Source organism: Corvus brachyrhynchos, unplaced genomic scaffold, assembly GCF_000691975.1.
Source record: "Corvus brachyrhynchos isolate BGI_N302 unplaced genomic scaffold, ASM69197v1 scaffold16, whole genome shotgun sequence".
Lineage (NCBI taxonomy): Eukaryota > Metazoa > Chordata > Aves > Passeriformes > Corvidae > Corvus > Corvus brachyrhynchos.
In genome coordinates, this window is record NW_008238643.1 from 667772 (window position 1) to 685888 (window position 18117).

General features: G+C 37.4%; 1 protein-coding gene across 3 annotated transcripts in view; it reads left to right on the forward strand.

Moving 5' to 3' along the window:
- GABRB2 (gamma-aminobutyric acid type A receptor beta2 subunit) overlaps positions 1-18117 on the forward strand; it is a 154689-nt gene that overhangs the window by 72683 nt on the left and 63889 nt on the right. For all 3 annotated transcript variants that reach the window (XM_017737476.1, XM_008636144.2, XM_008636145.2), the window contains one exon: positions 11884-11966. In XM_017737476.1, the coding sequence (XP_017592965.1) occupies positions 11884-11966 (83 nt within the window). The remainder of the gene's footprint in view (positions 1-11883; positions 11967-18117) is intronic.

Here is an 18117-nt window from a genome sequence, read left to right on the forward strand (position 1 = left end):
CATCTCTCCCTGTCCAAACTTCTCATGAAATTACAGCTGCGTCAGCATCTGCCTATCTCAGCACAGGTGCTTTTGCTTGTGAGTTGAACACTCCACCCCCCATATCTTCATGAAATTACAACGGGATACTCTGATATATCATAGCTTCACAACAGACTTTCAGCTTTAAGCATCTCCTCTTTCTGTTCCCTCAGGTTTTCAGCTCTTCACAGCAATAAAAGGGTTAATCTCACCTCAGCCTTGCAGCTGGAATGTTGCTTATCGAAGGGGAGAGGGGGGAGAGCCGAGCCTCTAGAGCTGCCCACAAGCAGGGCTGTTGGGGAGGGCCCGGGTGGAACAGCAGGGCATGGGCTGGGCCCGCTGGCCCCCACACGAGGCCCGCAGCCACCTGTCCCAGCACCGGAAACGAGAGAGAGCTGTGGGGGGTTTGTCTATTCTTAAGTGTGGATCACAGAGGCAGTCACAAATTTAAGTGACTTAAAGAATTGTCCATATTCAAACTGGCCAGCTGATAGGCTCTGTCAGGTCATGGGGAAAACTGTAGGGACTCCTTTGCGAGTACATCACTTCCGAGACCATGCTAGCTAACCCATGACAGAATAAAATATACAGAATAAGCTTGTTCATATTTTTCCCATGTCAGACCTATCCTAAAGCATTTATATGACTAAGAAGTACCTTTTTTTCCTGACTCCCCATTACAGCATTTTATATGAAAAATCATCTGTAGGTGTTTTTCTTGTCTTTTTTTTTCCCCTCTCTGCAGAAGCCTTACCTAAAGTCATTTGATGTTAATAGAAATTTGTCATTTGAAACCTATTTGCTGTGAATTAGGCCTAAAAATATCTCCTAAATCTTTATTAATTTCCTCGATTAAATGCTGTTCACATGGAAATATTTGTTGAGCTGAGATATGTAAATACAATTCAAACAGGTGATTTGTTCAAGACGGCTTAAACAGCCTCAAATCCAGCTGATAATCGGGCAGAAGTCCCACTGGCACTCTGGACACACAGGGCTCAAGTGAAGGGTGTAGAACTTTATATCCCTAGAGGTTAATTCTTAGTGTGCACATATAGGATGATTTACATACATTTCTCTTTCATCTGTGCTTTATAGATAATAATTTAATACAAATCATCAAATAAATTGGAACCATTTTTAAGAATTCTGGTAGTCATTTTAAGTGAGTGATTTCTATAAATTCAAAATATTGTTCTGGAATACCCACTATCTGTGTTTGTACTGTCCATCTTTGCCACATCTTATTTACTCTTTGCAGAATTTGGTGTCCTGCTTGCTCTACATGGACATCTGCTTAGGTAACTTGTAGGATTAAATATAAGGGCTAGAACTTTAAATAAAGTAAAATAAATAATACATATTTTAAAAAATATTAACAGTATATTCTACAGAATAAATGATGTGATATCCTCGATACAACCAAAACAAATCTTCTGGAAATAAAAAACATGACTGAAGCAAAATGAGGCAATTCAAAAGCAATTAGCAGCAGAGTTGCTTGTACTTTTTTGTTTGTTAATACTGCCTCCTGCCCATTTACTAGTGCAGTGTCAGCGTTTCTGCAGATCATGGCAAGCAGGAGAGGAGGAGTGGTTCAGTTCTAACAGAAAGTAAAAAAGTGAGAGAGGTAGTTGAAAGTAGTCTGTAATTGGCCACATTGGAATAAAAGATTTGAATCTTAATTGAAGTTGTGACACTGAAATTATTAGTTCTGTCTTAAAAATGTCTTTATCCCACCCCCTGCAGTTTTGTGAGGTCTCAATATCTGATGCTTGTAATGAGCTAAGATACTTGGATCTACAGGTCTTGCAGTTCTGTACTTGTGCAAGAGAACGTGTGAAGTACTACCTATATGGTGCAGCCTTAACACCAGTAGCAAAACTAAATTTTATTATAGGTGTATTTTTTGGCCTTTGGTTGGATTTTTTTTCCCATATTCTTGATATCTAACTACTTGGAGTGCTGTTGACCCATTAAATTTCTCCCTGTTTTAGGGAAAAATGCTTCCATTCCTAAGTGATAAAACTCAACACTGTTCAGTAATCACTACTCTATGGACGTAACAGTTGCTGCAAAAGAGCCATTAAAACCTTCCCCCAAGGACTTGTCTGTAATTTTACAGTGACTCTTTTAATTCTGTGAGATGTTCTAGATTGTTATGTATTATGTCAGTTGTACCACTCTAATATCTGGAAATAGGCCCTTGGTGCTGCTGTGTAGACACTCCTAAGGGCATGAATTAAATACAGTTTTAAAAACTGGCCAATCATCTGTGTGCAGTGTGTGTGATCTGCTGACACCAGAGCTGTGGAAAAAAAAAGAATAATTCAGTCCAATTATACTTATTACTTTTTTGCAGTCATATGATGGTGACTTTTTGCAATAAAAAGTAGAACAAAACCACTTGGGGTAAGATGATAGGTTTGTTGACAGCAGTTTTATTGTTTATTATAACAGCTACAGGAATCAGTAAATCCAATGATGTAAGAAAATTAGATAAAAACAGTGGTAAAAAGATTCTTAGGAATGAAACTATAGATCAGTGCTAGGTATTAATTGGGGTCTTGTGACGTTAACACTGCAGTCAGCTTCCTGTTCTCTGTGTTAAATCTAAAAATTGACTTTGGTGATGAAGTAGTGAAGTACAGTTCAGGAATTATTAGTAATGAAGATTTGTGTAAAATCAAGGGTAAAAAACTTGGTGAGATGTCATGCTTCCCAATCACTGACACCCAACCTTGTTAGCCTGTTTGGCAGGGACTGAATATGGCATTTGGCTGCAAAAACCCCCTGAAAATACAGGTGCAGGGATAAGCCCTAAAAGTCAGAAAGAGCATTCATCAAGTATGATTAAGGAGCATGTGATATTGGTGTTGATATGTATATATATATGTGTGTGTATATTATGAATATATATATATTCATAACGTGTATACAATAATATACTGTGAATATATATTATTATGACTATATATATGAAAATATATATTAATATATTATAAATGAATTTCTATTGTTTGTCACTCATGATGAATATGAACACAAAATGGAATTAGTAGTGTGTGCTGGTATGGCTGCAGAGATGAATTGTTCTGTGTGTTTCAAAGCTATTTTTGTTCTTTTTAAATCATGCTTTCATATATTTTGAGATCCACTGTATACAGGAAGACAGATACTTCTAAGTATTTCAAAACAGGGTTCCCATTTTCCTCTGAGTTGAGTCCTGAAAGATGTGGGGTTTAAAGTATTGCGTTATGAATCTTGCAGTCAAAAGAAAGGGGCAGGAGATGGGGGAAGCCGTTTTTTTATTGTTTCCTTTTAAAAGCTTTTACACAGCCCCTGGAGATGCTGATAAGTTGAGGATATGCAATCATGCTTGCAGTTAGTATTATGTGCATTGGCTTTGTAAATGCAAGATAAATGTAGTATGGACAGTCTCATTGTCACTGAAATATAATATCCCTTATGCTACTTTCTGTTTTACCAGTAGCAATGAGATACACATATATATACACACACACATTTTTATGCAGTGTAGAATTTTTGCTTTAAAAAATCTGCTGTGGACATCACAACCTACCCATGGACTTCACCACCCCCATCCTCTTATTGCCACAGGGGGATGAAGCATTATGACCTACTAACTAAAAATAATAGTCATTCAATAAAATTAAAAGCAAACTGAGACAATAGTGTCAGCATGCTAATCTACGCTACCCAATGGTAGCGTAATACATTAGTGTAGTAGACATGAAGTCTGAGGGCTGTAGTTCAGATGCTTTGGAGCGTAAAGATCACGTGTGTTATTTGTGTTCTGCCTTTACTGACAGTTGATATTACAGTGATATTTGAAAGGATGTCAGTAGGGTAAAATTATGTATTTGGGTACGTGTCTCTTACTCTGTCCTAAGTATCAGAACTAAGCTGAAATATTTATTTGCAAAGCCAGAGATATTTATCTTATGTCAATAGTCAATTAAAAGGATATTTGGGTTATTTTACTGAATGATTACTGGAGATTTAATCAGTTTGTGCAATAGCAGGACAAAAACGGATAGTTTCTCTTTCTCTTTTTTGCTTGTGGCACTGTTTTAAGCCTGCAAGGTGCATGAGGGGAGAGGGCAGGTGGGAACAGAGGAAATTTTGGCTACATCATTCTCCTGATGAGCTTAGCAACTGCATGTGCTTCCAGCTCTCATGGGAGATGTTTTAAAAAATAAAATTATTTTCTACAGCTGTTTGATAGTGGCTCACCTCTCAGGTAGAGAATGAAAGAGGATGTGTTACCAGAGGTAAGGAGATGCATTTTGCCATAGCACTTTGTGGCAAGTAGAGAGCACATTACAACAGTAGTGGGTGAGGTGGCTGTGCTGCAATGGATAAGGTTGCTCATGATGCGCTTCCCTGCGACACAGATCTGTGTGGCTCTTACTTTGAGAGGTCACTTGGCATGCTGTGTTTTTGAGTATCTGGTGAATGACAGTTTGTTTTGAGACCTGTTCAGGTAGTAAGAAATGGGAGAACATTATCCTCTTTGAAATCAGGAAAAGCAGAACCAGGAAAAAAAAAAAAATGTACATCTGCATAAGACTTGGTCATGGATAGAGGTGGCCTAGGGTGACGCTCTCTAGAAAGTTTCGGTAAATGGGACACTCAAGACATCCTGGGCAATGGTGGTAACTCCAAGGCACCAGTGTTAGCACATAATGATGTAGTTGCGGATCTACTTGGAGGAGGATTTTTCCCTTACTCATTTTCTATCATGGTGAGCAACTCACCCGTGGCTGTGTGTACCACATCACTTTGACATGCTACTTAAATAGTTTCTGATGCATTTCGGGGAAGGTCAGGTTGCCTATAGATAGAAAATAGAAGAAGAAATTAAGAAAAGGCGAGTAAACACTTCATTACAAGCTCTGGTGAAGTTCTGTCAGAGCAGAGTGAAGAAGAAAGCAATTGCGTGTTTGAGCTTTTCTTTTTTGCTAGAATTGCAAAGGTATATAGTAGATTGTCTAATGGGGGAAAAGGCTTAGAAAGTAAATGGTCTAATAGAAATCCTACACGGAGGCAGTGCAACTGTCTTTGCATTCCAGTCTGTGTGGATAAGTTTCTAATAAAAATTGAGTTAGGAAGTAATAACCTGTGTCTGGTATTCTACTATGCTTCTTACAGCTCACCTTCATGCTGACTCTTAATTGTCTCCCTGTTTGATTGTTTTTAAAGTGTGACTCCTGTTTTAGGACAGGGAGAATTCATTTTACTTTTGTCTTGGTGTTTCGTAAGAATTTTATGGGTTACTGCTTTATTGTAAAGGTAGTTGAAAGAAACTTAATAATTTCAAGTGTGTGCTATAGGGTTTTTACTGACTTTTTCCCACCTTTTTGGATCTGAGAGTAATTCTGCTTATTAAGACTCCACCTACATTTATTATTTCTATTGGCCTTTTCCTGTGGGAAGAGCTGTCTGACTCACAAAAGCCAGAAGAATGGGAGCTTTGGGCTCTTATATTACACTTCCATAAGAATTACTAAATAAGCTGCAATCATAAAACTTCTTACTGAAGATTGTTTTGACTTCCACATTAATTTTTAACTCAAGTAGAACTTTTTTCCTCCGGAGCAGTGAAAATACCTTCCACTCAATTTCCTGGAACAAACAAATAACGGGTAATATTCTCAGTTGGTGGTATTTTGTGAGAAGGGAGGATTTTGCAGAAATCAAATACGCAGAAATCAAATACACAGAAACCGTGGATTGAAAACATAATGAAGTGACTGCAGTTTCTGTGTGAGCTCATTATGCAGAACACAAGCTCCTCACTAACAGAGGGAAGTGCAGGTTGTGTCAGCATCACTGGCATCTCCGTGGAAGTCAGTTTCCAGGAACCAGCAGTTGCTGGAGGTTGGCTCCTGCAGATGTTTTGGAGGAGAGGGTTGCTATCTTCTAAGACCCACGCAACAGAACATTCAGACACAGGTCCTGGGGTGAAACAAGACACTGTTCTTCGAAAGATGGACATTGGGCTACTGTAGTTGTCACTCTGTTAAGGCTTGTAAAAGTAGCCTGTAGGCAAAGTTCATATTATTTTACCAATGATAATTTGTACTTCCCTATTTCTGTGTTTTTAGAGGCAATATTACCTGCACAATTAGTGCTTTGAAGCAGTGCATATTTTGTGGAGAAATTTTTCTCTAGGTCTTCAGTTAATTAGGAACAGTATCTTTATGTTCCTGGAGTAAAAATTGTTAATGTGGGGTACATTTACAGTCCAATGTACTCCTTAGAGATAATGATTTTAGGCAGTGAGAAATTATTAAAAACCCACCCACCAAATTCATATATCTCCTTGGAAAGTTCTAGCTCTCTTCCATAGTTTGAGAGAGTCTGTATTTAATGTGATATATATCAGAACAACTGGTTTAAAGGTGTTTTGTATATATGATTTATTTTATTCAGTGTGACTTGGATGGTAACAACATAAATTTTTAAGCAAAAGAAAGTGAAATCATGCACTTTTTATTTCAATGCTGACATTATTTGAGTGAAGTAGCAATGTAATTTTCCCAACCAGAATAAGAAACAAATATTTTTTGCAAAATATTTGATAGTAAGACTTTCACGTTTTCAGTGATGGTTAGTAAAGCAAAAGGACTAGGAACTCTGGATAAGTGGAGGAGATGTACTAACTCTTTATTCCAAGGTTGTTTGTTTCATACTACTCACCATGTTCATATTGTTTCATTTTCTTTAAGTCCTGTAGTATTTTAGCATTCTCCCTTTATTTATTTCTTTTGAAAGGGAGAAGTGAAGTGAATGCTGCAAGGCAAGGATACATTTCTCAGTGATAAAATATTAAAATTATGAAGTGCTCCTCTGAGCTCTTCTGCCATGTTATATAGGTGTTATTTTCTAGAGAAGAACATATTACTTCAGAGAAAGGTTTGAATAAATTCAGTCTAAAGCTGAGGTTATTGTAGCAGAAGATTTTACTGCAGAGTGATCTGTGCTTTTTGCAAGGATTTAAATTATGAACATGATGTTATGGCTGAATATTGGACATAGTGACAGGATTGTATGCTATCTCACTTAAAGAACAATTTATAGAGCTACATTTATAGCAGTATAGCAGACAATGGAATGGAACAGAACTCTGCAACAAAATTCTAATTTTTCTGTGACAGAATTCTTTTGCCATTAAATAAGAGCCAAATTCTCTGGTTTGCCATTACTCTTTGCTGCTGGCATGCAGATGCACAATAGGCTGTACTTCAGCAGAGAAATGCAGAACATCTTCCCAAGAAAGATCAGAGGCATGTAGATTTTAGTTTCCTCTTAAGAATCTGGTATGCTTCTTTTACCAGCAATCTCAACAACAAAACTTAATGAGGTCGAAGTTTCTGTGTGGGTTCTGAATCCCTGTGTTTTATCAGTTACAGAAGTTTTTTTCTCTCTTGTATTACATTTAAATAATGCTTTAGTATCATATCATTCATAATCTTGGCTTGTATTACAGTTATGCCTTCCAGCTTTGACAAACGTACTTAGTGCTTTCAGAGAACACCTTACTGTCCAAGCACACTACAGAAACAAGAGGAAAATATTTACATGTTAATAACAAGTAGATAACAAGATAACAAGTCCCAAATGGAGTAAGAAAAGTGAGCTGTTGGCACTTAGGTTGGAATACTCAGGAAATGTTGAAGGGGTAGTGTTAGAAGAGAGCATATTACAGATTCTGGGTAGCATGTGCTTATCATTTCATCTCAAATAGAGACATCGACATCAATAAAACAGCTGTTCTTTTTTTCCTATAAAACTACACTGAGAAGCTGGATGCTGTTTACAGTTGGAAGATTATAGCTGATGAAAGATTCAGTAGCTGAATGTTTAGATTTAATGTTGAATTTTTAGAAACATCACTATTGTTTGGAGCTTGCTACAGCCAACTCATACCCTATGATCATACAAGGGAAGCTTTTCTGTGAATAAGCAGAAGGAGGAAAAATTCTGTGAACTCTCTAATTAGCAATAAATTCATTTTATTTAAAAGTAGATCTGTTAGTATGTCTAACAACCTTGACATATGTTTAAATCCAGTATTATCATCCAGGAGAGAGATTTATCCCACTGATGTTTTGTTCCCAGAATTTCCAGGTATTTGAAATTGGTTCTGCTGGCTGCTACTGTCATAGGTATTTCCAACTGTCATGCAGGAGGACTTTTTCCAAGAAGTGAAGGTGAACAGTGGGTTTAGCTGCAGTACATTATGTCAGTAACTAATTTAGAGAGTTCCTGACTCCCAGTCACCGCACACAGAGAATTCTTACAAAGTCCTTGATGAAGACATTCAGTCTGTTGTCCTTGTGAGCTCTTTGGATTGCTCCTGATGTTGCTAATGGGGAGTCAGCTTTCTGAAGCAGAATTTTATACTGCTTTCAACAGGATATATGTGCATACGTTTAGAGAAAGAATTAGTCTTTGTATTTTCCTGGGCTTCAGCTCTGTCTTTGACTCCATAGGATCATGATCTGTTAGAGCTAGTACAGGAGAGAAGGGTGTTAGAGAGTTCTTGTACTACCACTGTACTCAGGAGAGCTAACTGAAATTGTCACCATCTTGCTCATCATTTCTGTGTGTCTGTAAACCTGTAATTAAAGGTCAGGCCTGCTTCCTTCCAGGGCAGAGATAAATATCTCTTACTGCTTATTCTCCACAGCTTTGCAAAGCCGTTGCAGCTCCAAGAGGGAGTTGGATTCTGTCCATTCCCACATGTCATTAGCATTGCTCTCCTGTCTTCCAGTGCTGTTTTTTTCTTCACTGGTGATGTCAGAACTGTTTAAGTTGCTATTTTGAATTTCAAATCCCACTTGAACTTGTCAGAAAAGCAAAATCTATAGGATTTTGAAAAACTGTTCTGCATAGAACTCAAACATAAGAACTAATAGCCCTTCTGGGATAGTATTATAATACAGGTATTATATTCTGCCTCACTTTAATTTCGAAGTGTTTAAAAAGTTCTTTATGGCCTTCACATGTGAAAGAAGTAGTGCCAATTTCCAGCTCTTATCTGAATCACAAAACCTCCCCAAAGATTTGGAGGTGAACAGATTCTTCAGCTTTCTCAGAAATAATAATTTATCTGAATTATTTTGAATTATTGATGGCAAACTTTACTTTCCATGCAAGTCAGTTGTGGTGCAGATTTTTTGCAATGTTAAAAGTCAGTATTAACAAGTGTGCTTGTTTTAACACATGAAGTTTTCTCTAGGTCTACTTCATAATACTTTATTTAGTCAGTTGAGTGGTGCTTCAGGGTTTGTTTTTTGTGCTTCATCAGTCTACACTCAAAATACAGCTCATAAAAGAGGAAGATGAAAACTCATTTTTGTTGTTAGGAATCATAAAATATCACAAGGTTTCTCTTTCTTTAGCAACAGATGAAAAGATTAGTGTATGAGAGAGACAGTTCTGTGATGTGTTTCATTTCATGTGGTGCTTCTCTGAGTCCTGTTATTCTGTATCATCCCTAATGACTGCAGTGCCTTGAGTCACAGTGTTGTTTTTTTAAAACCTTTCACTTTTTCATTGTTTGTTCTCAAGGTTACATCATGCAAAGTAAAATATTATATTTTTTGCACTAGTACAGGCTGTATAAAAAATATTTCTAATCCTTCTGTGAAGATTGAAACAGCTCTGCTCTGGGGGAAAGGCTTTGGGCCTGTTTCAAGTATTCCCAACTTCTAAACTGAACTGCTGTTTCTTCCTCTCTGAAAAGGTGTGGGTCATGTCTCTTGCCTTTAAAAGTATTCCAAGGTGGTAATTCTTCCACTCTCTTGCTTTGGTAATTTGATTTACATAATCACCATGAATTGCAAACCACTAAGAATTATCCAAAGGTAGTTTTGTTGTTTAAATAATTATGAAGATGAAAGAACTTTTTCTACTTTACTATAAATGTGAAAAGTCGGGCTAAAAATATGAGAGAGGTATGAGGAGAGGAAAGGACAGACTTCTGATTTTATTTCAGTGGATTTGCGTTATGACTAAGAAGGAACAAGCAAGTTGAATTAAATACATTATTCAAAACTTCTGTTTTGGCTTGATTAAGTCTCTGCTCTACCTATAATTTTCCTTACTGTGTCACTTTACATTCTGGTGAGGTAGGGCATTGTGTCTTTTAATGATTCGCTAATGTTCCCTACAGAGCTTTTATCCCAGCTGTCTGCAGCCTTTGGCCCCTCTGGTCATTTTTTTTGCACCGAAAAATCCTACAGAAATGTGTGAGAATTTTGAGTTCTCCACTCCATCAGAGTGAACAGACACTTTGCTGAGGGTAGCATGGGCTGGGGGTTGTCTCTGTGTCGAACCCCTGGATCCAGCAGACTCTCGTAGGAAGTATTTAGTGAAGAGAAAGCTATGAGAAAACTTAGTAGTAAACCAGGTTAGCTTTTACCACAATTCTTTACTGCATTTAAACCTTGGCTGTAAGTCTGTGCTCTGCCTTTTCCTTTGTGAACTACTGAAACTCTTGTAAAACTGCTGACTATAATATACAGGTAGCTATGGAAATAACTGAGGAAATCAAAACAACAAACCTCCCCACAAAAAAAGCCAAACATAACCCAACAAAAAACATGAGCTGTAATTTTTTTCTGGTCTCACTATACCTTTCTTGAAGTTTGCCCCAAAATAATCAGTCTTACATTGACACTGGAACAGGGCAATTTCTTTAATTTTTCTTTAAATTTAAAAATAAGGAAACAAGTATGAACTGCCAAGAGGTTTTTTTTACCAATATGTGCTGCTGCTTGCTCCATTTGCATTTCATAGAAACGCACATGTATTCCCCAGCAGTCTGATTTTGTTGAAAGCTGGAAGGGTTTCACTAAGAGGAGCCATAGGAGTCTTTTCCCTCTGCTTTTCTACCACTCCAAAAAGCTTTCTTGTGAAGCATCTCTGATAACACACACTGATTAAAAACATATTTTCCAAAACAATTCTGTGAATACCCCTGTATGGAATGAGGAAAGAACGTGGTGCCAAAAAATGTTCCTCTTCCCCAAGAGACCAGTAGGATAGCAAGGATACTTAGGAAGATTCTTAAGTGCCTTGTAGAAATAGTTGCTAGTGAATTTTGAGTGAATTTTGACCAGGCAACTGTAATTTTCTGCCACTAATGAACACTTTTTAGGTATTCAAGGAGAAAAAATAAGATCTATCAAAGGAAAGAGTTCTCTGAAGTCTTTTTGTCAGAACAAAGAATGTACAAGAAGTTTTTAAACTGTTCTTGAATATTCTAAATATCTAGTATGAAAGGCCAGTAGTAAACTTCATACATGAGACAGGATTTTGAGAAGGAAAGTGTTGGTCACCCAATCTCTCATTAATGCCTTGGAAAGACATTGATCCTGTAATGTCTTAGTTTTTGCATATACTGTAGGCACTCCATCTAGTCCATCTTGGTCCCATTGTGGAGATCATCATCTTGGATTTTACGATTTGAGCTAATTCATTTGGTCAGTCTTTCAGCTTGAAGAAAGCTTGTACAATGCTGCTCTCAATGTCCAATGCTCTCATTTTTTTAATGGTGTGGAAGCAGATTCCCCAGGTGCTTTGGCCACTCAGCTGTACTTTAAACACAGCAGAAAATACTTGTGTTGAGGGGAAGCTGTGCATGACCACCAGGCTGGGATAACCTTCCTGAGACAGCAATAGTTACAAGCAAGCAGCAGACATGGTATTCAACCAAACCAGGCAGAGCATTATTTATGTGGAAATACAGCTTCTTCTTTCAACAAAGTGTGATCAAGGAAAGATTAGAACAAGGCATATTAACAAACTCTTCTCTTTCCTTCCCAGAATTACGACAACAGCTGCTTGTATGATGGACCTGCGGAGATATCCACTGGATGAGCAAAACTGCACGCTGGAGATTGAAAGCTGTAAGTACTTCTGCAAATCCTACTTATTCTGTGGTCAACTGCTTCAGAGGTTTTATTTTTGTCGGGTTCTGTTTTTTTCAGGTTTTGTTTGGGGTTTTTTTTTACATGCTACTAACCCAGTTGTCTTTCTGTCTGATGATGTTTAGATCCTTGTAAACACGTGAAAAAAGTAACTTTCCAGATGGAATTTGTGGCACAAGGATTAGCAAAAGTTATTCTGTGTTTTGATGGACAATTTACAGCTTTAAAAGTCTCATTCAAATGCCTTGTTGGAGTTCATGTGAGGAGCACAAGGATTATTATCAGTTCTTTATCCTCCTTTACTGCTGAACTGTGTGGCAGCTTGTTTCCATTTATAAACGAAGGCAAGAGGTTAGAATTGTCCTTGAAATAGGTGTTTTGTGGGTTTTTTCCTAACCACTGTGCTGTAGTTAAAATTTCAATGCATGTAAACATATATACTGATTTAATGGCTGGTGTCTATTGAACTTTTTATATAAACAAAACTTGTGAAGTAAAACCTCTCTTTTCTCTGAAAAAGATTCATGATCACTTTTATAATGACAATATTGCAAGCACATTGACACTCTAATTAAGATTATATCAGCACTTTTAAGATTACTGTCACATTTTAATATGCAGTACACAAGTATGTGTATTTTTAAAATAACTTCTGTATTATGAAATATGTGGTATTTCAATGTTTAATTTGTGCTCCAGTCTGGTAAGAACTTGGTACAGCTGAACTTCTGTTTGAGAAAGCATTTAAGAATATGCTTTACATTTGTGTCCAAATTTCATTCATTTTACTGGAATTTACATATATGCTAAAATTCTTGTGACACTGTTGCCTGAAATGATTTCTATGCATAAGTAAGCAGAGTGATACTATCATTAAAATTCTGTATACTGATATTCACAAGCAGCAAATGTAGTGATGGACTTTGCTCTGAGAGTGGATAAAATCTAGTTTGTTTGGGATCTTTTTGTAGCTCAGTATAGAATTTCCATTGATAGCATTTGATTCAGAATGCCATACCTGCAGCCAGCTATTATACAACCAGTATATAGGTGGCATATATATAGGCTGATTATAATGTGTGAGAAAACTATTGGCATAATTCAGGCTTACAGAGATTTTTATTGAGAAAGTTTTTGCTGTAACAGTGTCTTTTAATTGTTCTTGCAGCAAGGACCTCCTATTTTTCTATTTTCCAATTGTGTGTGTAAGGTGGAAAGCTGGAGAGTCAAAGGAAATCCTTTCTCTCTGTTCACAGCATTGTTTAAATGGCCAACAACATGGTCTTGCCATTTCTCTGCATTGCTAAGATGACTAAGTCTTATTGGGATTCACAAACTAGTTATCCCATCTTTCATCCTTTCACAACCCACTGTGGAAAGTATTCACAGGAAATACCTGCCAGGTCAGTCCTTATGAAAAGCAGAAAATTATGTCTCTACTTTTCAGTGAGAGCACTTGTTCTCATTCAGACTTAGAATGTGGGACTTGTAAATTGAAATTTCCCTTTCATCTGTTTTGGAGTAGAGGTTTGGTGCAGATCACTTATCTTTCAAGCAACAATCCTAAACACCGAGGTATTGAGCTCTCAAATTGTTGTTCCACTTGGTATGAAAACTTAATGCTCGTTATATCATAGAAAGTGTAGGTGTTGAATTTACCATAGAAGTTGGGATGCCTGGAACAGAGGTCATTTGTGAATTTGTGAGCTCTGTTGCAGCATCACAAAGGTAAAATGAATTTAAATCAGGATACTGCATGTAGCCAGCCTATCTTTCATGGCAATAATAAAGTCCACTAAAGAATGTGGATAAAGTAACACTTGAACTGTGTTTTGAAGCACAGTCACGCTGCTTTAGAAAATGATTGGTCTTCATAAACATCATTCTGTCCTGATGAAAACCTGTCTGTCTACTCTTTGTGAATCACTTCAGGCAAAAATGCTGGTAGGTAGATGGGCAGGGTGAATAAAATTGAAAGTAACTTTCCAAGTCATTCAATGCAGGTGCTGGAGCCATAATCACTTCTAAAAAGTGGTTAAGCTGCATGCCTGAATAAGATTGGTTTCTTGCCCTACTGATCCTGTTGGATGCCTGTTTCACCACTGCTTTCTTGTAGTGATTAGGTATTCTATAAATTCTATCCCAAGTGTTTTCTTCCCTATGAAGGTGTGAAATTAATATTCACTGCTTGGGCCTACAATTTTTTTTTAATTCAGTGTCTTCCCTAGCTTTCCTGGGACCTTCATAACACATTTAATGAAAACACCGATAGTTTCTCATAGAATTCATTTCATGAAACTGAATATTTCAGTCTTTTTTAGCTTTCTCATGCAGGAGTGTGTTAAGAGAAATGCAGAACTGGCATTAGTTCTTCATTAGGAATAACTAGTACCTTAAACAGTGTCCCAGATGAAATCCATATTACACTATGGCATTAATCCTGCCCTTCTTCAAAGAGCCATCTCTGCTTTTCTGCTTCTCTGCTTTCTGAATATTACAGGTGAGAGTCTTTTCTGCAACAGTACAGTAAGGTCTCCCTTCCTCACTCATTTTCCAGCAGTGGGTTCTTCATAGCTTTTCAAAGAATTTTTTTGCATAGTGCTAACATGACTTGGCATTTCATAACACTGTTTACATCAGTCAATGTTCTTAATATTGCTACAGTCCTCAAGGTTATCCAGGTCTTGTTATATTTGTTCTGATCATCCTCAGTCTTAAAAATGCCTGCAGATTTTGTTTCATTAGAAATTTCACTAACACACAAATACTAAAGAATATTAATGTCAAGAAGAAAGAGCTTTGCTTATAGTCATTCTCTGTATTAAGCATGACCTTCCAGTGCAGTACAATTTCCTACATACCTTTTACATATCTATATTGTCTTTTCTTAGTTAGTCTTATACCAAATACTTCTGAGAAATCCAGTTCAGATATACTTTGTTTAAAAAAGGAGTTATTGTCAAGTCAGGTCATTTGAGTTGTAATGAGAGACTTTTATTCCATTTCAATGCATGTTAATGTCTCTGAAGTCCTTCTATTCTTTCTCTGCTTCCTCCTTCCTTTCCTCCCCTCATCCTCTTACTGATGCCAGAGTTGAATGCCTTCTTAAATCCCTGAGCTGCTTTTTTTTTCATGTCATAGTGTTCACTGAAATTTTCACCAATATAAAGTTTTTGTTAACCTAGATTTACATAAGTCTAGATTAATTTGCAAAGTAGAAATTCTCATGGAAAAGGGTCGTATATAAAATATAAAACATTACATAGATGGGGGTGATTATCATCTATTAAGATACAATAGAGAGCATTTTTCCTATTTCAGTCTAGGACAGTCCTAGTGAGATGCTGAAAGTGTAAGAGAGGACTATTTCCCACTAGTTCAGAGAGTATCAGTTTTGAGAAATGAAGTCTTGGGTTTTTTCCATGTATAACTAGCTACACTCTGAGGTCCTTTAAAGGCAGAAGCTTGTTGAATGTTCAGTTTTGCTAAGATGCTTTTAAAACTGTGGGCTGTCATGTCCAAGGGGGTCTACTCTGAGCTAGTCGTCTTCTCCCTTTCTTTTGTTATTCTCCAACATACTGAACAACAGGGTTGTAATACCAGAGGGAAATCAATTTTCCTATATAGTCATTTTTTAGTTTCCCAACTTGCAGGCAACAGAGGGCTTTTTCCCTTTTAGCTGAATATTGACTTGACTCAGTAAATACCTCTCTGTTCTGTACCCTACCTCTGCCACTGCAGTTTGTATTGCTGAGTTTCTGATGATTCTTGAGAATAATTTTATTTCCCTGCTGTTTCCTGCCTCTCTGGAATTGTAACTGTTGAAAGGAATGTCTCAGCTAATCAACCATAAGACTAGTGAGAGCTCAAAGGCAATAAGAAGTACAAGGGAGTTTGATGAATACTTCATATTCCTATAAACTAATAAAATATCATATTGCACATCCTCTAGCATAACAAATTATTGTGATTCTTTTGAATATTTTTAAATGCAGTTATTCAAGATTCATCTGGTACATCTGGACCTTTGTCCATTTCAATTATGCGGTGCCACATAAAGACAAAAATTTACTTCAATTCCTTCTTCTCTTGTTTCATAATGTGTTTGGCCTAGCTATATTTATGTTATACAGAGGTAAAATTCAGACTCTGCCTTGTGACAGAGGATTTTTTGGAGTTGTTTTTTCCATTTCTTTGTTGCTGTGGAACAAACAAGAATGCACCAAGTTTCTCCTCAGAAGCATATCCTCAGAAACACTTTCCATAGTGTATTAAAGATGTGGCATTAAAGAAGCACACCAAAGCCCTGCTGTCGGAAGCCTTAGCAGACAGGGAGCTCGCCGTGCAGCTATACTGTCCAGGGAAAAGCACTCACAGACAGGTGGGGGAACTGCTTTGTTGATGAATGAGAAATAATTGTTTGCAGGACATTTGATATATGTGAAAGCCTGGGGTGTTTGGAGCAGAAATCGTTAGATTTTTTTTTCTATTTCATGACAAAACCACCAGAGACGCACACTAGGTTAAAAACTTCCATTGAGTAAGAGAATCTGAAAAAAGCCAGAAACAGAGTCAAAAGAGTATCATTCCTCCCCGTGGCAGTGCAGCCCAGTACCAAACACTTTCTAATCAGATCATCTTCGAAAGCTCATCAACAAGAGAAAGAGAAGTCATCTTTGTGTGCTCAAGGTGACTTTACCAGTACTTTTAAGGCGCTGAAAAGAAATCAAAGCAGCCTTTTGCTGAAGCTTTGAGCACTTTGCAGATGGCTGCTCAGGCAATCGATCAAGGCTGTAATCAGGTCACATGGGACAAATGGTAGAACTCCAGGAGCTGACCAGGCAAGGCTTTTCTGGGTTAGAGGCGAATGTGTTTGATGGCAGGCAAGAAACTCCGCCAATCCCCAGGAGTGGGGTGTTCAGTTTATGAGGATACCATGGGAACACGTCACTTTCAACAACTGCACATGACTCTTGGGCCACTGACAGCTAGACTTTTAAAAGCTGTTAATTTTTTTTTCTTCCTTTTATCAAACTTAATGTGTATTCCATCCCCTATCTCTCTTCAGCTGACTCTCTTTTGCATCATGGCCCCTGCAGAGAGGATATTCCTTTGTCAGCAGAAGGTGGTCTTGTCAAAGCACACCTTTTTCATCTTGTTCATCCTCTCCATGTTCAGATTTGGATTCTGTGCAAATTCAACCTGTACAGCACTGCGTTTGCAGAAGAAACATGGGTTGTTTAGGAAACAGTGATGAATTCCCCCTATGTCCATTGCCATTTGGGAACCATCAGCTTTAAGTGTGGCTTACTTGAGACAGCTACTTTGTTTTTTATTTGTCATCAGTAATTTCATCTCAAATATGCTAAGAGAAAAGGTATCATTTCAGTGGCATAAGTTCACTGAAAATGAACAGGAAATCCTTGACTCCTCTTTAGTGTGGAGACAGGATGATTCAGGAAGAGCTAAAATAATCCCCAGCAGTAGATGCTTTTTCTCGGTAGTCTGAAGAGGGGAAGGAAATTTAGACTCACCATCAGTGCATATGATCAGGGTGGGCTGTGTACAAGTGAATCAGTGTTTGTAAGGTTTTGATAACACAGCTGGGGACTTTGGTTGGGCTTTCAGACTGGAGTTCAAATAACACCTGAGATATATTACCCTACGGGTATGCAAGAGGGAAGTATTTTCCTTTTTTCATTATATCTCAGTACATCTTTGCAGCAGCCTCTGCATCCTGGGAGCTCTCATAGCACAAACAAGGTGATATATTGTTTGCAAATGAAGAACAAATTGTGCATGAGTTCTGCAACAGACTCTTAATGCTTTCAAGATACCTGGAGTTAAATCTAAAAGGGAATGCAGTGTACAAATATCTAATCTGTGCCCATCAGCCCAGACCATACCAGCAACAGAGATTTCCACAAAAAATTCATAATTTTAAGTGCTTTTTTTTTATTTTCTATCATTCTAGAGTTGAATATGGAAAACATATATAATCATTGTCATAGGTTAGCAAGCTAAGTCTCGGAAGTGATGTTCTTCCTACAGCTTTCTCTATGACCTGACAGAACCTATCAGCTGGCCAGTTTGAATATGGACAATTCTTTAAGCCACTTAAAATTATGAC